This window comes from Ptiloglossa arizonensis, chromosome 8 (assembly GCF_051014685.1).
Source record: "Ptiloglossa arizonensis isolate GNS036 chromosome 8, iyPtiAriz1_principal, whole genome shotgun sequence".
NCBI classification, from domain to species: domain Eukaryota; kingdom Metazoa; phylum Arthropoda; class Insecta; order Hymenoptera; family Colletidae; genus Ptiloglossa; species Ptiloglossa arizonensis.
This window is the reverse complement of record NC_135055.1, coordinates 19,935,565-19,956,097: the sequence shown is the minus strand read 5'-3', so window position 1 is coordinate 19,956,097 and position 20,533 is coordinate 19,935,565. Positions and strand designations below refer to the sequence as shown.

At 49.8% G+C, this 20,533-nt stretch overlaps 1 protein-coding gene across 1 annotated transcript in view; it reads left to right on the top strand.

Moving 5' to 3' along the window:
- The window catches only part of Neto (Neuropilin and tolloid-like), a 116,545-nt gene extending 98,781 nt beyond the window's left edge, over positions 1-17,764 (top strand). Inside the window, exons 6-9 of the mRNA XM_076318414.1 lie at positions 1,143-1,392; positions 4,163-4,278; positions 14,796-14,933; positions 16,420-17,764. Coding sequence (XP_076174529.1) covers positions 1,143-1,392; positions 4,163-4,278; positions 14,796-14,933; positions 16,420-17,436 — 1,521 coding nt within the window. The 3' untranslated portion in view covers positions 17,437-17,764. The remainder of the gene's footprint in view (positions 1-1,142; positions 1,393-4,162; positions 4,279-14,795; positions 14,934-16,419) is intronic.
- The last annotated feature ends 2,769 nt before the right edge of the window (positions 17,765-20,533 follow it).

Below are 20,533 nucleotides of genomic sequence, written 5' to 3'. Positions count from 1 at the left end.
AGAGCAAAGTGTACAGCTCGTCGGTTTAAGAATGACCCGCGTGGGCGTGGTCTTTGCGCAGGGCCTCGCGAGACTCTTGCGCTACCCCCACTGATTCGTTGATGTCCCACCTTCGATCGCGCGCATCTTCCTTATCGGCCGAGATACCTGTACGAGTCTATCGCGCGACAACTCGCGAAAAAGCATTGGCGTAGTCATTCGAAATATGAAATATCAAAGGTTCTTTCGCGATACAATTTCCGTACTACTCTGTGTCTTCCCGCGTACCAAGGACAAAGACCAATAAGTACAACGCGTGTGAAAATACCAGAGCCGATGAACTAAAGTGGGAATGTAAACACTCGTTGACCTTCTTCTCGCGACCAGACGGTAGAGAAAATCTTCGCGCGTGCATCCAGCTCCGATTTTGTACTTTTACGTATACCTACGCGAAATCACGAACTATCGATAGATCGATCGTAGATGAAATCGTGCCAGTTCCACCGATTAGGTAGTAGAGCGGCTCGAGCGACGTCCGTGTTGAAAAAAAGAAACCACGCCGGCGGAACGAACGCGGAGTAAACGCGAAACGCAGAAACGAGAGGCAACGTTCGGCCGATGTAGCGAGATTTATCCCAGCAATGGCCTCGAGGGGATAAATATTTGTGCACCCGGTATACCGGGAAAAGCCACCGCGCGGTTTCACCTGAACGTTTACACTGTATCATCTTCTATGGCACGGCACTCAATGTCGCGCAACAGAGCATCTCGTCCGACGAGGCGCGCTCGGTCCCTTCTATTCGCGTTGGTAGACACCACCGTAGAGAACGCTCCGGGATTTCGACGATTAACGTTGAAAAAACGAGAACACGTAACGCGGCGCGCACTTCGAATCGAAAATCGTTCAAAGAGCCGGGCTGCCCTCCTTTCGACCGCGTTCGTTCTCCCGCGAACAAAAATCGCGACTGGCGTTAAAGTGCCGCCCGATTGTGACGTTTCGTCTACCCTACCTCGGACCTGCCCCGATCCCCTTCTTCTAAAGAAAAAAAGAAAAAAGAAAAAAACGCACCTCCCTAATTGGTACGGATCCTTTGAACCAGCCGACGTTAAGCGTCGAAAAAGAGCCCTCTGGCGTTCACCGCGGAAACACGTACAACTTTCAGATTCAGCTGACGTTCTCGGATCCCTTCAAGCTGCAACGACCGAACGAGTGTGACGCCAACTTCGTGGACATATTCAAAGAACGCACTGACATGTCCTCGAGAGAGAAGAATTTCTGCGGCAGCATCGCCGACACCGTTGTGATCCAGACCAATAACGCTTTTGTCAGGTTTTACGCAGAACCGAAAGCGTTGAACAGCAGCTTCGAGGCCGTCATGACAGCGCTCAGGGACAGAGATCAGGGTGACAAACGTGAGTCCGCGGACACCGGGCCGATTAATTGTTCCAGCTCGCGGTAGCTTTCGTTCGAGTCCGTTCCCATCGTCGAGGGTATTCCTGTTTCGTTGAAAATTGTAACCGCTCGGTAAATCGCGAATACATACGCGGGAACGCGTTCGCGTCGATCGATACGGTCGTCGTTGTCGTTGTTTCTTTGCCTACGGGTATCGTTCGAAATTGGCCGGTACTCGAATACCGGGGACTCGTTAGCGAGTTTCGAGCACTTTGCTCGACAACTTTTCACGGTCGATGCGATTCTAATTCGTCGAATCGCGAACCGGTGGGGGTCACGGTCTCGTTACGGTGGCCGACAACGCGATCCCGTCGATCGAGAACAAGCCGTATCCAAGGACACTGTGCGCGCCCACTTTCGCGATTCGGTGTACAATTACGTTAATTAACAGCGACGAAACGTGGAAACGAAGGAAGCTTAACCGTAGCGATCGAGACACGCGCTAGTGCCAAGGCGGAACCAAAAGTGGATAATTCGACTATACTTTTCAACGATCCGATCCGCGCGATAATAGGCCACGCACCTGTAATTGGCGCTCGTTCGCGGCCGGCCACCAACGAGAAACTTTAATTTCCATTAGATGGCACGCTACGGGAATATCGCTACGAGAGTCTTTGTTCACGGCTCACCTGTAATTTCGATGTTAAGTTTCATTAAAGTTAACGCCAGCGTGCCGCGTTCGAACGAAACCGTTTCGTGCCCGGGGATGGAGAGATACGGTCTAATGGAAATCTACTAAATTAACGAGAACTTTCGCGTGTTTTTACCTTAATGGAAAAAAAAGAAGGGAATAGAAAAAACCGGAGAAAAAAACTGGGCCTCGGCAATTAGACGATTGCCGGCAACAAATCGCCCGGATCGGGACGAAGAGTCGTTGTTATTTTCAACGAGGCTCGAATGACTCGTTAACGTAGAAAGAAACGTTAACAACGCGAAGTTTCGTTTTTCGATGCAACTCGAAACAACTGACGTTTCGTTAGATAAGTTTTGCGTTCGATGAGAAACCGAGCCGTTAAGTTCGTCGTTTTTATTTTCCCAAAGATTCCTACCACATGTTCGACGAACGCGTGCAAAGTTTCGCGCAGATCGTTCGACTCGTTCGTAAATTTACGATTGTTCAAAGTTGAAGCGTGACGGTATATTTTTTACAATGGAAAAAACGAGGAAACTTATCGAACGACCTAACCCAGTATTTCCTTAAAATGGAGTCTCGTCGGGCAAAGGGTGGAGCACAAAGCGCGGGGAATCGATTTTGTAACGAACACGCGACCGCACCGTGGAACCGTAACGTCGATCTCGACCGATTGGTAAATGGGATTTCGTTGGAGGTATTCGCCGCGGAACGTGCTCGAAAACAAAATATCAAACCGTGGAATTCGAATCCGCGATCCACGCGCCTTGGAACAACCACGCGGATAGATAAAGAGGAGCACTCTCGCGGTTACGGCGCGTTTCTCACGGTTCTTCGAGCGTTCTTTAAAAGCCGACGTGGCCGTCGAATAGCTCGGTTAAACCGATCGATCGATACGATCGAACGGCCACGATCCGATACGGCTTCGCTCGAAGCGCTCGGAGCCGATAATTGCAACGATATCGACCAGAAGAGATAATCTGCTTAACCGGTTTCATTTCGGTTCATACCGAGTGGAATAATCGGTCGCGAAAGGATTCGAATTCTATATTAATGGCGGACGGAGCTCCGACTGAATGGTAAATCGGGGTAAGCCTCGACGATGGTGCGGTTACGCGTACGGAATTCGTCCTTCTATCTCAGCGCGGGAAGAATTCCCGGCTCTCCGCAGCTGCCACCCCGGCCCCCGCGGAACTGATATCTTACCAGTGACTTGCCCGCGAACCTGAGAAATCCCCTCGTTTTCGTGCCGCCCCTGGTGGTAAAATTTTCAATGAAAATCTTACCGCGAGTCGTACATTCGCGTCGCGCCAACGACGACTCGGTGCGCTATCGTTGCGTACCGTGGTCCTTCGAAGAATAAAATAATACACGATACGTGAACGAAAATGGACACGATGTAACACGCAAATACTGAAAGATTTCCGATGGTGGTCGTTCGATACGGTAAGGGAAGGACAAAGAGGGATAAAGTAATATACGAGATCGAAAAAGTAGATACGATACGAATGCGAAAAGATTTCCGATCTCCCGCTTGTTCGATCGTCCGGAACGACCCTCCGCGCCGCGAGACATCGTACAAACGATAACTTCAAGTACTATTATTAATATTTATCGAACGGTGGCCCTTGGATGGTACAAGAGACAATACAACGTAACGAGAACCGAGGCAAACGGTAGCACGTGCACAAAAAAAGAGAACAAGAGCAACGCTCGGTAGAATGTGGAAAAATAAAGTACGAAACGTAGCATACGTGCCGGGAAATAGAAGTACGATATAATTGAAACAAATAATGAACGAATATTGCAAAAGATTTCCTAGCGGTTCTATCGATCGATGCCACCCCCCCGCCCGAGACGAACTTTGATATTTTTATTTTACCGCGAGCTATCGTTCCCCCGTTCTTCTCGTGACGCCCCTCGCTGAACAAAGAACACCCCACGGCGATAAAAGATCGCGACGTAACTCTCAATTCGCGCACGAGAATGTTTAACCGCGTTCGCCACCCCTCGGCTGGCTACCGGAACTGAACAGATGATTTGGAATTACGAGCGTGTAACGTTTTTATTCGTTCGTTCCCCCCGTTTCTTTTTTCCAGCTTGCCGCGACGACGAGTACTATTGCGAGGACGCGACCTGCATCGCCGCGGATTTACAGTGCAACGGAAGGGTCAATTGCCGTTTCCGGTGGGACGAGGAAGACCTGGTCTGCAACGTGAGTGAACGGACGTTATATCGAGACTAAATTCAATACCGGAGCAACGCTCGTTAAATGTTTCCCGATTTCCGGGCCTCTGGATCATTTTCCTCGCGTACCTTCCGACACCTTCTCCTCGCTTCGTTCACGCAGTCACGATGCAACTCTTTCTCGCATTATCGGAGAACGAACCCGATCGGTTAATTCCCCGTGCGGGCTGCACCGTGCAGAGTACCGTGGCAAAATCGGTTCTACGGTAGGTAACGGTCGAACGAATTCTTCTTTTTTTTTCAGCCATTTCTATGGATATTGTACAGAAATGGTTTTCGAGCTGCTTGTTTTACAACGTGGCTCGACTGTGCCCACTAGCCGATTCAACTTTTCGAAAAATCCAAGCAACGAACGCGCCACGGGGAATCAACTAGCCCGTACAGCGGCTTGTACACCGCGGCTCGTATTTTCAATAAAAATACCGATCGTTGCGTTTCCGTTACTTTTAATTCCGAACGTGTCAACGCACCGCGATATTAAATTCATTCGAACGGTGTATAATTTCCATTGAAAAAACACGATTCGAGACCATCGACGATCGTCGAGTGGATCGAATGCCGCGCGAAAGGAACACCGTGCACCGATCAAGTTCACCGAACGTACGACGAACGAACGTAAGTAGACGCGACTGCTTACGGATAAATTGATCCGAGAGACTCGGAGTGAGCGTCGCGTGTTTCGAAACTCTCGCTGGAATTTTGAAGGATCGTTCGGCAACTGCCGAAGAGGACCTGTAGCTAAAGAAAAGGCGATATGGAACTTAAACGAGGCAGTTTCGTTTACCTCGTAATTGTCGGGACTGAGAAACGCAACAGATCCGAAACGAAGCCGTGACACGGAAACGGTAATCCGTTCGAGGACTCCGAGGAGAAAATACCTCTATGTAAAATTAAAGGAGCGAACAAATGGATAACCGTGGTTGTGTGTCTAGCAGGCAACGCGGTGCTGTTTCACGGTCGATTTTCTTACGAAAACGTCGTCATTTCCTGGCCGAAATTATCCCGGTTTCTCGTTTCTTAGCTCCGAACCAGGAACCACCGTATATGCAAGGACCGCAAGAATGGCACGTCGCCTAGACTTAATCGCTTTCCACCCTTTTGCGCCGCCTCCGCCTGCTCCGGGGGGCTAATTAATTTATTCGAGGGAAGTTCACCACTCCCACCCGTAGCCGAGCCACCGCCTCCGCTATATTTAATATGTACGTCGTAGCTTTGCCCGTGAGCCAGTTATAAGACGGGTCATCGCCTTCTCGTTAAATTTCCGCGATCCGGGTTTCCGTCACGCGGCATTCCATCCTGTAAAATACATTCGAGGAGGCGCGGCTCGTACCAACGTTGTCGGCACTTATCGTCGTTAAGCGTTCTCGACTCGAGGTAATACGTAACGGTGGATGGTTAGATTATTTTTCGTCGAAACACTCGTATCCGAACCGCGCGAACGAAATATTCGAATTACGGGACTTCTGCGACTCGATGCGACAATTTCGATGGTTCCTCGGGGCGTTCGTTATCCGCTTGTGTTTTCGTAGCAGGAGTGTGTACGCGGGACGAAATATTGTTTAAATTCAACACCGTTCGCGAGAATTTCATCGTGGCACGATGCACGGAACACGTTAACCCTCCAAGTCGTAATCGCGCTTCATCGAGAACCCGCAATTATCGTCGTGGTCGATACCCATTAATATTCCATGAATGCTTGATCGCGTTCGTTTCGAGAGCCGGCTTCTTTGTAACAAACCACCAGGATCCGGTGCAATCCACCCCTCCCCCTGCTCCTGTAACAGAGAACTTAATATCCTACAGCCTTTTCGTGCTCCTCCTCTATCCTATCTCCCGGTGGTTAATTAATTTATTCAAGGCTGCTTTTGCCGGCCCGGGGCCGGTCGTTCCGTTTTCTCTGACCTCCGACTCGCGGTTTCGTGATATCCGAATGCGTGTATCGTCCCCCACCGCTACACGGAAAGCTGTTTCCGGTTCCGGGAGGGCGCGAAATAGTATGCGCCGTTGGCACACCACCAGAAACAACCCGCCACCCGAAACGACACCGACGGCACCACGCCACCGACGGGTTATTAATCTAACGGCAATTAATGCCGAGCGATATGGTCTCGTTCGATTGCATCGTTGTTTCGGTATGCGCGCCGCACGCATCGATGGTAACCGGCGAGAATCGATGCGTCGATGGGGTCCCTTAACCCTCCGACTGCGTGGATTCGTAGTCACGGAGTCATTTCTGACTCGCAACGATATTTCATCCGAGTACCTAACCCGCGCTCGAGTTCTTCGTGGTCGATTTATCGCACTGCGTAAAGCGGATCGTTCCAACGCTCGATGGTTAATGACCGCATGGTTTTGTCGATGTACGCTGTTGTCTTTCCGATAGATACAGTGTCGAGTATTTTTTGCTAGATTTTTACAACAGAGTAGAAACGATTGGTTTCAATTGCCTCTGTAAAGAAATTTACTTCAAATTTCATGGTACACTTCTTCGAAGACGTTACGAGCTTTCGTTGGGTACGATCAATTTTAGAAATTACTCTTTTTCCACGTCTAAAAGTTTCTTCGATATACCCCAGAGGTATCAATGTATCGGAATTTTCCGGTAGTTTTGGTGTCGAACGATATCCAACGTTTTTAATAAGAAAGATCTCTAGGATACATCGTTCCTGAGTTGTCTCTTCTCAAGTTACGATCGGACGGTGGATTTTAGACGGTAGTTTCGAGCGATCCGTAGCGCATCGATGGTTTTCGGTTGGTAATTTAAATTCATGGAAAAGCGAAAGGATCGATAACTCCCGAGTAGGATTTATTTCCACACAGCACGTAGCGGGAAAAGAACGATGGACCGTTGTAATACGAATTTTCGATCGTCGAATGCTATCCACGGTAGAGATTGGCAATCGAAACTCGCTCGACGATTGGGAATCGTCGATAGTTTCTATAGTACTATCGATAATGTTCCACATCCGCGACACAGTTTACGCAGGTTTAATCGGTACGTAAAAGACATCGATTCGGCCTTGTTCCGGGCGTGCCCAAAGGGGTGAAACCGAATCGTCGATGTTGCCCCCGTGTTCCGATTTCGATTCGCAAACATTTCGATTGGTAATTTCCATGAGAAACGTTAATGCCGCGGTTCGTTTCCGCGTACCAGGGCCCGGTCAATTAACCACCGATTGTGTTTTCTCGTTGCTAGCGGGAAAGGAGATACTATCGACGGATCGAGTGGCTCGTTAAGGCCGAGTCGAAGAAACAGAAGCGACAAAGACGCGGTCAGGGGCCATCTTCCTTCCAAGTAAAACGCTCGGATTAAAAGAAGTAGCCGCGAATAAGGTCGGTCCCCGCTTTCCAGCAAAGGAAAAGTGGAGACCCTCCATTCGAACCGCGAGACTCGGAACTCTTTGCGGTCGGTTGTTCCGCAATATCCATCCGTAAGATCGCGGAGCTTCTTATCCACGGAAAACAGGCCGCGGGCTAAAGAGTCTCGAGAACTCTTTTCTAGCTGTGCGATTTATCAGGGACACAAGGCACAAAAAAAAAGAAAGCTTTCCCTTCAATCTGATCGCGCGAGCAACGTCGTCGTCGTCGTCGTCGTCGTCGACTACGACGGAGATCTCGTTCCATTTTGCTGGAAAACTCGAGCGTGGAAAGCTCGCGGTACAAACGGCTTCTTTCTTTCGCGCGTGAAAAAAGCCAGCGCTTTAAACGGTAATTTTTTTGGCACCGTCAGCGATTGCTTTTGACGGGACTGCTCGCGTTAAGGGCCCCGGTTTACGACACGGGCCAGAAAACGGTAATTCGTTCGCCAAACGCCGCTGCGATTTTCCCAGTCGACGCGGAACAATTGTTCGAATAACGTTCCACCGATCGTGGAACGCGTTCCATCGTAAAACTGAACGTCGTGACGTACGAGTATCGATCGTCGTTGGCCACGTCGCGCAACCGTGACCGCAATGTTTATGAAAATTCGTAAACGATCGCGCACGTGGCCGCGACGACCAGCGAGTTACCTATGACCGCGAACGATACGAGTTTCGGCGCGAGAGATCGAGCGGAGCGCAAAACGCGCGATTCCGCGTCTCGCAACTTTCGCGCGGATCGAACCTATCATAAAAACGAGATTGAAAACTGTGATCTGTAGATCCATCGAATGTACCCAACGTTTCCTTTTCGTGGAGTTTCGTAATTGGTACAATCTCCTCGAGATTTATTCCCTTCGATGGTCTTTACAGCATCAACTTTCGAATCACCGATTTTAATTTTAGTTGTTCGTCTTGGTCGCCAGCGATCGGTAATGGTCTCCAAGAGAGTTACTTCCTGATAGATTTCAAATTTCCGATGAAAATCTACCGACTCTCGTTCGAATCAGAGTTCGCGCAAAATTCGTTGTACTCGCATCGTCCGAGTTCGCGAAAATATGTAAAAACGAACCAACGTTGGTTCGCGCGTCAAGAGTGGCGCCTAACGAGAATATTAAGCGCACCGTGTGCAACTGTGCCATCGCGTACGATCGAAGAACGCGAAGAAACGGGGACATCGAACACCTCGATTACGCGCGATTGCGTAAACCGTACCGAGCGATACGAGATAAACGGGGACCGTTTTACCAGCCCGCGTTCGTGCATTTCTAATTTCACGCGTATCGAATCCCTCGAATGGAGAAATCGGGAATGGAAAATAGCCGATGCCCGTGTCTATCGAGGACCTCGTCGAGGTTCTCTCTTGTATAGGTCCCGTGTGAATTTATCTCGGCCGTCGCCGTGAAATCGATGTCACGGTCGCGAGCCAGTTCGCAGCTTTCCTCGGCCCTCGTAGAAGCGGTTTCGCGAACCTCCACCGTGACGGGGCAACGTAAAAAATGGCCCCCGACCACGCTTCCGTTCCTCGCCGAAGCTTTTGTAATCTTTTAAAGGGCGCGCGGGAAATTACGCGAACGACGAAGACATTTTTTACGGGATTGTTCAGGGTGGCTGAGAGATTTCGGGGAACGAGAGTACCGTGATACGTACGGACGCGATTTTAAATCGCCAGGATGTCGCGACGCGACCTGGCAACCGTGAAGCGCTAATAACCTGTTTACCGAAATATCGGAACGGGGAGAAATACGCTCGAGGGGAAGTGTCTTCGAATTAATGCGTTCCGTTGTCGCGGAAGCTTCTCGAGGGATCTTGCAGAGCGTCCGGGTGATCGAACGAGTGAACCAATGATCCACGAATCGACACCGGATGCGTCTAAAGTGCGTCGAAGCCTCGTTGGAATATTTCACTCGGAAAGATCAAAGTCTACGAGAAGATTGTATCAGCGTCTCGACTTCGATGGTTACCGACGTACTAATTAGAAAATTCGTAAGAAGCGACGCTCAAAGCCGTGGAACACTCGGCGAGAAACCCGGAGGTCGAAGACGGTGTACCGTGTTACTTGATTAAAATTAAGGAAATTAAAAGGAATTAAGGTGAAATTAATTAAAAACCAAACGTCCCGTAGTCGCGAAATGAACCGCTAGGTTCCGGGAACCTTCTCGTTTCCCATTGGTCGTCCAGCTTGCTACGGAAGTCGTTTACTATCCACCTGACCGTGTCTCGTGACTGCAATAAAGCACTGGCAAGATTGTACAACGCGATAGCGGTCCTATTCGCATGGGAACGCAGCCACGAAATTGACGACACGGACGGAACGCGGTACGAAATCGTAGAGGTGTACCGCCATACGAGCCGTTCTATCCAATTTTATTCCCGTCTAATGGAAACTGCAACTCCTACCACTTATCTCGTTTCGTGCTCGCCGGGTAAATATACTAATGGAAACCGGACGCGAGGAAAAAAGTCGCGAATAGAAAGAACGCTCGAAACATCCACCCCGAATGTATTCTAATATTGTATTATACAAAGCGATGCGCGCAATCGGATACGCCGAGGGATATCTCACTGGAACAAAATTATGCGTTTAAAGTTTCAATTGTTGCTGCAGACCTCGGGGCGAACGCCTCGATGAAACTCCTGCGCGAAGCGTAGCGTAAGATCGCTCGATGCGAGATAACGAACTCTCTTCTTTGAATATTTTATCGCGTCGTCGAACGCAAAGGAAATATTTCGGACGAGGTTGCACGATGATGCGTGGAACGTTTCGAAAATATCGGTGAGCGTTTCAACGATTGAAAAATTTTAACAAAGTGTATCTCGGGATTGGTAGTTGTCGAGACACGAGCAACGACGATGTATTCGTACTCGACCGGTTATCGGTGAGATACCGAGCGTACAATAGATTATTTCTACCAAAGGTATCCTTGGTTGAACAAACGCCGCTTCGAATGTGGACGATATCGAAGATGCATTCATCCACGGCGAAGGACGAAAATTTATCTCGAAGTAAACAAAAAGCACACCGAACCACCCCGTGGCAACAACACGGAAAACCTTCCATACTCTAACAAGTATTTAGGGCGCGTGTTTATCGGGTTTTCGTTTTTTTTCTTCTTTTTTATCCGGTTGGACCATTTCTTCGAAACACCCTGCGTCGAAACTGGTCGAGTTCGTTCAACCTCGGCTATCAATCTTCGCATTGCGGGTAACGCATCGTTACCATCGCGAGCGAGTCGTGCATATTCGTAACGAAATAAGCTGCCGCGTTGTATTTCCCTCGTTTTCGTTCGCGGTTTCCATTTATTTCCATCGTTCTCGTCGTCTCTCGCGGAGATATCGATTCCACCGTAATCCATTGCGTCGAGATTTCACAATAATTAAACCACAAGGGATGTTCTTTAATTATCAGTTCTTCCCGTAATATTTCTCTCGGGAGATACAGCGCGTAGAGCCCGCGAACATAACAAAATCCGTACAGTCGTTACTTTCCGTTAATGAGAACTTCTCCACCGATGATTTTATCCGGCGACTAATTATTTCTTTTCGCGAGCGTCGCCGAGAGATTCTCACTGGACTGTCATTAATTTCCACCGCCTCCTCGCAAATCTCTGTCTCGGCGTTGATCCGGGTCAAGGAATGGATGAATCCGCGTAAAAGCGAGGCAAAACCGATCCCCCTTCGTCTCGTCGAGGGAAGCTCGAGAAATTTTTCGAAAGAGAAAGATCGATAAGGCTCGCGATCCGGAGAGCACGGGAAACAAGATTTCTCTGTGTCGATTCTTTGTCAAGTGTCGCGCGTTTCGTTGCAGAAACTCGATAACGCTTCGAACGGGACAAAACGGCGCGTAATGTGGATTCCCCGCGAATTCGTGGAATTCCATTGGACCGCGCGTAAATTCAACGGCGCGACGATAAAAGATTCGTAACGAGGGACCGAACGTTTAGACCTCGAAAAATAAATGTACGCGCTCGTCCGGTCGACTTACCATTTCGCGCGCGTTAATTTCAACGACGAATCGCTCGATCGGGATCGCGTTTGTAATATTCCCGTGTTTTCGATGGAAATACGATATCGAAACGACTTTGAAGTTTCCTTAAACGACACTGTACACTGTCGAAGTTCGAATGCTCGCGTCGCGGCGCGTTACAACGAGTAGCACCGTGACGTCGCCGAACGTCGTTCGTCACGAGTCCGATGACGAAATCGTGTAAATATTTTCCGTGCTCGCGCGAGCTCGCAAGATCGTTCAAAGGATCGTTCCTGTTGATCTTTGCGGCGAAACGCGAGAGACAGGATGAAGGACACGCCGATATCGTACCCGTGTCCATTTCACTTATCCGACAGACAGTTTGATGTTCCCTTATCACCGCGTGTTCGTGGAAACGTCGATGGATATGAAGTTCCGTCGGTCCGCGATCGAAAGCTGAAAGCACCGGGACGGAAACTGACGTTGAACAGGCGTATCGTTTCCGGCGTGCCATTAATTTCGGTCAAAAGCGCGGACGGGTGGGACGCGGAAACAGAAATTCCGACAAATTGTTAATACCGCCACCTTCTGGAAACCGTGGAAAGGTGGACGATGGGAATTGAAAAAAAAAAAATTCATTCCTCGCGTACGAGCCGACCACGCCCGAACGAACCGATCGGAACGACCATGGACGACCTAATTAAGAACTCGAGAAACAAATTAATGCCTCGATGTGAAACCGAACGGAAATTAACAGCCTTCCTCCTCTCGGAGAGCCTCGAAATAATCCTCTCGCTATCCAAGAGAGAGAGAGAGATCGCGGACACCGTCCCTAAACTCCGATCGAAGTACCCGAATGCATCGTACCGGTCACGACCGATCACCTGAGCCCGGTCTGCTCGAAACGGAACGTGCCCCGTGGAAAATCTAGGCTCGGGTCGTGTCTCTCGCGAAAAACCTCGGGAAAAACGAAACGCGCGACGATGCACTCGAGTGCACCGGGAAAACCGAAGCAACGAACGAAATACGATAACGGGCTAATTACCGTGTCCTCGTGGTTAATAACCGCGTAGTCGACGCGATGTAAAGTGTCTGTAAATATTAAAAAAAAAAAAAAAAAGACCTTGTACGCGACGCAACGTCCCGGTATTCGCGGGGCTAGGTAAATATCGATGTAATCGAAACTATCGAGCGTTCGAGTCGAAAGAAATCCGTGGAATAGCGCAGTAACGCACGAAAAGTGTCCCGTAGCCTCGTTGCGTATGCAGTGGCCGTTCCAGATGTATTTTTGCACGGACTCTCGCAAACACGGCCAACGTCTGTCGAGAGTGTGCTCGCCCATATAAGCATAACAATAAACCTCTCGAGCTTACGGAAGCAGAAAGAGGCATTTCCAACCCCTCGACTGGAGCTTCTCGTTCCCTCTTTTGCCATCCTTTCGTATCCAGCACCCCCTCGTGCACGCACCGGCCCGGTTCAACTTCCCTCTGGAAAGTGTGTAACCGTCTAATGCACAGAAATCACATTCGCGAGACGTTCGAGAACGTTATCCGCGAGCACCGCCCTGGAACACGGGAACACGATAACGCCGTCTATATTGTTAATTGTGCCGACTCGCCGCCAAACGTGCTCATTATGCGCCCATTGTTCTTATTACTATTATCACGGCCCGGTGTTTCGAGTTTCGGACCAGCGGTAGAGAGTTTTTGATAAAATCCGAGGGAGATCATCGCAGTCCCGTATTCCTCCAATTACGCGACTTTGGAAGTTTTACATTGCGAGTGACACGAACGCCCGCAAAGGTTATCCTCGAAAGGATCTTTCACCTTTTACGAGTACAGGGTCGAAACATCGATAAAAACGATACGATTTTCCAATACTTCGCGAGCCTCGATCTTCGAAAACGTTTAGAAGACAAGAATGGAAAAACTTCGGAACGAACGCGATTTTAATTAAGAATGGAAAATAAAAATTCAATAACCGTTAAACGACCGAGGGAATAAGTATCACCGGGCCCGTAGTGTATAAACGTGGTATCGATTTTAAAAAAATATCCGACGCGCTTCGACCTCCGTTATTCCGTTCGAAATATCCGGAGCATGCCTTTCGTCCGGGCAACTATTCCGGTTATTTTTATTCCCGTTCGTAAAAGTTCTAGCCCCGGAGCGAGAGGATTTTAGAATTAAGCCCCGGACGAAATATGTCCACGGCACACTCCGCGTTCCCATCGTTTAGTTACAACGCGAGCAAATACTAAACGACGCGCCTATAAGACAAATGAAAAAGAAACGGTCCGAACGTTCTCGCGCTATGCCAGGAATCTCGTCCCCGAATTTTGATTTATTCGAGCGCGGGTACGGCTGGTGTTGTTGCAATAGGCCCCGCTCTGTAAATTTTCGCAGGGTATTTAATGTTGCGGCTTTGCAACCGGCAAACGCGAGGAACGATGTACACAAAGGGCGCGAAGATTCGGCTTGCTACGTTGTACGCAACTTCCTATATCGTGCCACGGCAACTGTTCCCGATGAATGTGTACTTTATCATCCATTGTCAACGCGAGCACGTATCCGCTCTCTATGAAAGTTCTGCACACGCGCGCCCGATGATTACCGAGTTACGAGCCACGGGTTCCTTTCGCGCCGCACCGTCACGCTTGTCTACGTATTTATTCGTTATTTATTTATTTGTTTTCGCCAACGGACCGGGTTTAAATCCGTCGACGCACAATAGAATATAATATCGATCGTCGCGAGGGACGCGTAATTATAGTATGGCCCGCAGTGTGCATACGTTACGCGTTCCGTACGAAAGGATTCCGCAGTTTGTACCGAACTCTGTCCATTAATTGATTGAAACGTTGCGCGTATACGCACGGCGATAGTGTATCGGGTGCTGTGACTACTCGCGGTGCTTTTTTTTTTCAAGCGATTCGATCACAATGGACGGTTGAACGTTCACAATTCCAAAAGTGCTCCCAGAGATCCGGAATTATTTTTGCTTTCCCGTACAATCCCTGGTACATTCAAAACGATACCGGATCGAGGGTAACGAGTTAGGGAACACTACTCTCGACGCGTACAGGGAAATTCCTGGAGAAGCAACGACGGAGCGATCATCGAGATCGGGTAAAGAATCCCCTTACCTCTGTTTGTCTTGCAGAAGAAGAAGTCACGACTGATCGACTCCCAGCACATCGTGATAATCCTCATCGTTTTCTCCCTGATCTTGTTCGGCATGAGTTTCGCCTTCGTTTTCAACTGCGTGCGGAAGCTCGTCCGAGATCATCGAATCATTCGGGTAAGTGAGCCCTCCTTGAACGGTCGCTCGACCTCGTAACCCTGTCGGTCCACTGGAAAATTGATACGACGCGAGATTAAAAGTTCCGATAAATATCTGCCGGTTATCGCGCGGCGTTCGAAGCAACGGGCATCCCTGGCGTTTACGATCGAACGATATTTCAGTGAATCGAAAACTTTACAGGCACGCTCGCCCCTCCGCCCGGTGGCGTGACATTCGATGATTCAGCGTCTTTATTGCCGGCTATTAAAGCCCCCGGTTACGATGGAAGTATTTATCCGTGAATTTCTCCGCCTCTGTGCGAAAATCTGGCCAGTGTTCCGCGCGATTCGGTACAACCGGCCGTTTTACGCGGCCATTAAAATTGTTAACTCCATCGCGATGGACCGTTAAACCGATCGAATGTCAAAACTGAAGAACGACGAATGGTGTTCCGAATATTCCTCGAAGACGCGTTTATCGACGCCACGATACGATACCGATGCGACGTGAAAGATAATCGTGTATACGTACACGTGTACGGAAAATTCACGAACAACCGAGTACTTTTTGCGCGCGCTACCTACGAGTCTAGCGATTCAACCCCTGGAATTTCAATCACGCGTCGAACCTACGAGATTTCGATTCGATACACGACGCGTATTTGTCACGTACGGCCATACGGGGCAGGCATTCACGCAACACGAAGAGAGAGAAAAAAAAAAGAAACCGATAACGTACAATAGGAAACGGGCCCACGGTTCGTTTCCCCCGTTCACGGTGGATAGCGAAGTGGCCGTATCCACTAGACATTAACAAACGAACGAAAATTAATTTCGAACCAACGACTCGCTCGAGCGAGCGATAATTGCTTAGGAGAAATTATCGCAGCCTCGTCGAACTTTACTCGTTAATGTTCCAACGAGTCCGTAATTGTATTTATTCTAGCGGTCCAGCCGACGTGCATATTTTTTCGACCTCAACGTGGAAACTTTGCCACGGGAAAAACGATCATCGTTCGCGTTTTCCAATTATCGTGTCATTGTTCTGTCGCGTCGAGAACCGTTTCGACCTGTACGAGAACCGACCGTGTAACGTATCGTAACGAGGCAATTTCTTTTTCGATAACGTTCGGTATCGAGTTCGGCAACGATCTTCCGTAATTTTAATTCCTCCGGCGACGGACGCGGTGCGCTCGTACCGTCCGTTGAAAATTCACAAAGAGCGTGTCACTCGCAGAGACTCTTGAAATATCCAACGGGGGAGTAATTCGTTAATTATATCGTCGAAAGATTACGCGGGACGCGACATCGAGTCGATACGAAGTTTCCGTGGAAAAACGAGGATCGCGATACGGCCGGGCCGCGTTAATGAAACCGTTCGAGAGTTCTGTCGATTCAATTACACCGCCGACAAAAATACTACCGAGTGACTTTCGACTGTCGCGCGTCGTTCGAGCTTCAATATTTGCCTGACTAATTGAAAGAATCCGTTTGTCTTCCCCCAGGAGCACATCAGGCAGTCCAGAGAAAATCGATTGGACGAACTCGGCCGTAAGGCAACACCCTGTCCGATCTCGTCTTCGAGGACAGACATCGGGGACCGCGGTAGCGATTCACCGAGTCTGGAAGTCGTCCCCAGTAAGGAACTTTTACCGCCCACTACCCTGATAGCGCAAGAATACACCAAGGACTTGGTATTGGAGATGGGCTACGGGACGAGGGACATGAACGACATACACCAGAGCAACAACGTCAGTAACGCGACCCAGGAGCGGTTGCAGGAATCCAACGAGGAACCGGAGATGAGGGACAATTCCTGTCAAACGCGGGAGAGCCTCTTCGAGAGCAGAATTCAGGAGAACGGGATGTCACCGGGTTTCACGACCTTCGGCGTACGCGGACCGAGCGTTTCGCAAAACGGGACCAATCATCTTCATCACCATCGCCATCATCACCTGCACCACCACCAGAGCCCGCTGCACTCGCGTCAGAGCTCCCAAACCTCTCAACAGAGCGCCCAGCAGTCTGCCGAGCAGAGTCCGGGCCAACAACCGAGTTCCCAATGTTCCGGTTGCAGTCCAGCGTCGAGGGGCAGAGACGGTAGCATGGGAGTCTGTCCGAAGCACAATCCTATTCCAGCACCGCCCGGATGGTCGAGCCACGAGCCGAGCTACCCACTGCCGATGCATCACGGTTCTCCGTACTCGGATCCGCCGGATTATCCGTCGTACCAGAGGTACCAAAGCCCGAAACCCAGCCGGGAGAACAGTGCCTATCGTCAATCCCCTAAGCTATTGAGGCAAGCGACCGTCGGCTCCGGCGAGAGGTACGCTTCCATTTACGGTTCCGGACACGGGTCCAGCAACACGTCGAGCACTCAGCACTCGGTAACGCCCAAGTGTCCTCAGCAAACCGCTCACGATCCGAGGTACAGAGCGGAGGCGGTGATAGAGGTCGATCAGAGGCGACCGTTCAGCATAGAGAGCACGAAGAGCGCTCCGGACGTGATCGCGACACACTGACGCCGGAGTCCTGGGGATTGGGAGCCCTACAAGAGACGCCATCCCCGTCGGACAGTCGCCGATCGTCAGCTGCCTGGCCAGAACGACGGGAACAAAGTGACCGTGGCCACCCAGAGCTCGTTGGACGACGACGCCTCGACCAGCTCGACCGTCGAGGCGAACTCCTCCTCCTGATCCACGTATAACGGCGCGATCGATCGCCCCGACCAATTGGACTTCTCGGATCGGGAGGATCGCGCGTCACCGGGTAAATTCGCGCGCGACATCCTAGCGATCGCTACCAGGGACTCCGAGACATCGCGATCCTTGGTTACGTTCGAGCGCGAGGACGTCCCCGGGCGAACGGAACTCGAGGAAACGAAACAAACGGAGCTTCGTACGGACGATATCGGTGAAATCGACGAAACGATACCGCACGACGCGACGGAGCCTCTCGTCGGGACGACGTTGCTCGACGATCTCGCGATACCACGCACGAGCGGACACGACGGAAAGGAACCGACGGACGAGGACGATGTCTCGGTTACCAAACCGTTGCGGACCGGTGTGGCTTTGAGGATCAACGATCTCCCGATTCTAAGGCCTCCGGAAGCCTTCAGGGCTCCCATCTTCCGGTGCAAAGCCCCGACGTTGGCGTGGCAGCACTGCGGTTGCCCCTCGCATTCCCATTTGCCACCGCGGAGATCGTCGGTGATCTGGAGTGCCTTGAAACGCTACAACCAGGAGCCCTTCTACCGAACCTGGCCCAACAGAACGGCCAGAAGGTTCGTTCGACCATCGAGGAGGACCGTGGGTACACAAAGCTCGCTGGACGGCTCGAGGTCGTCCCTTGGTGCTCTTCGTTGCGTCGTCAGATCGATCGATATGACCGAACGATCGATGGATCTCGAGATCGGAGCCACCATACCCTTTTAGTGATTACTACCGAACCGAAGTGTTTCTTTTGCGCATCGGACCGACCGGATCATGGACCGCCAAAAGGTCTCGCTAGCGGGGAAACGATATCAGCTGTATTATTCTTCAATTTCGGGGATCGTTATAGCTTCGATCGGATACCTTCCGTTCGCACGCGCTACTCGCTGCTAAATTGCGACACGTTTCGAATATTATTAACCTTATGGTTTTCACGGGGATTCCAAACGGTTGCCGATGGATTATCGGTGCACGCGATCGATCCTTGTTTCTAAACGATGATATTTCGTATTTACTTGGCTCACGGCCGAAATCGAACCATCGAAGAAACGACCCGCCGCGCGTGCACCCTCGCGATACGGAGTGTTTCGTTTATCCCGAAATCCGCGAACTCGAGACGTTTTTTTCACCCGCCGTGACACTTTCCTCGCGATATCTCTATGAATGGAAACCGACGTACGAGACGATAGTTCGAGAACGATAGAAAAGTTAAACCCACGTACGGATAATGTATTTATTTCGTAAAGTACTTGAAACGATTTTCGCTAAATTTCGGGGATCGATCGTGAAAAAGGATATTCCTTTCGAGACAAATGATCTCGATATTCTCGATCGCCAGTGAAACAACGAAAATGTCAAAATCGTGGTAAACGAAACGCACCGTGAGCTCGTACGTTTCCTTCGAAAAGAAACTTACGTATTTAGCAAAAATGCGTAATCTATTTTTTCCATCCGCGAGTGCAAAGGAAAATCATTAGCGCGATAACGCTTGTTTCACGCCATTTCGCATGTTTGCAAGTACGTCGTCGGAGTTGGTTGGAACGAATTACTTACCACAACCCTGACCGCTTCCACTGCATTCTCGTTAATTATAGCGTGGTTGAAACGGGCGAACAAAAGGCTCGTCACGTACGAGACCTTGCGGCGCAAAACACGCGTTCGAGGCACAGACACAGCGGTTAATGTTTCCCCAGGATGTTTTTGTCGCGAGCAGAGTCCAATCCTGAACGTAAACGTAAACATATCGGAAACCGGACGCGACTTCTTTGTCGATAATTGTGCTCGAGCGTCTGTAGATCGCGGATAAGGACACGCGTCGGTCGTAATCCGAACGATCGCGACTCACGTGTGTTTCTCGCGTTCTCCGCGGGAACAAGTGTGCGAAGTGTTCGGAAGATACTTTTGGGTAGAGGTGCGAGCTGTCGGGAGCGGTTAATTATTTTGGCCAACGAGTAAGTAGATTCCTTGTCCGATAAATCGTGAACTCGTTTCACGGACAATGAGATATTCAGGTCGATCCTATCGTTAGTCTAACCCATTTTTGTACACGAGGTATCGATTACGCGGCTCGATCGCCGGATACGTTAACGTATGAATAAGTACGATACTACGATATTAGGCGAACTATTTTTCCACGGTGTTTCCACTGATAGTCGAGAATGTAACAATGTTTGCGCGCACCCGGTCAGGCAAGTCGGAAGAATGCATTTATAGTAGGTAACGCGCTTCAGCTCGAGCATGTCCGATTCGAAGGTCGATCGTCGCGCCGCATCAACGTATGAACAATCGTCCGGACGAACGAACAACTTGTGTTATAACGGCCTCGCGAATTTTCCAAAGGGCGTCTCGAATTATTTCCCGGCCCCCAGGATCACGTAACAGCGTATTTCTCGACGTACGATGATCCAATCGATACGGTTTCGAAAAGAAAAAAGAAAAAGAAAAAAACAACGCGATCACACACGCGCAGTCACATTGCTTTCCGCTTCCGTGAGGTTTGTCGATCGATCGATCGAACGAACGAAAGATCGAGAAGAGATACACGCTTACGAGAAGAATCGAATATCCGCGGCTCGCGTGCCCGCGAACGGATGAGTAATTAAATTAGTCAATTAAATATTCGAACGATCGAACGGGAATAAAATCGGGTACGTATGAGAAGTGCAAACCACGTGCGTGTTAACTGTAACCGATATAAGCAAATACGTTGTAAAGCTGTCAGGAACTTAGCGATTAGTAATCGGAAATTTCTCGCTTCTGTACAGGTTACGCGTTAACGTATTATCCTATACGAAAAAAAATGTACAGAGTGTACACATTTGTATATAAACGACGCACGACCGTCTGTTAAAGTGATACGTCAAACGAATAATAAATATAGTACTTTTAAAATAACCCAGACTCT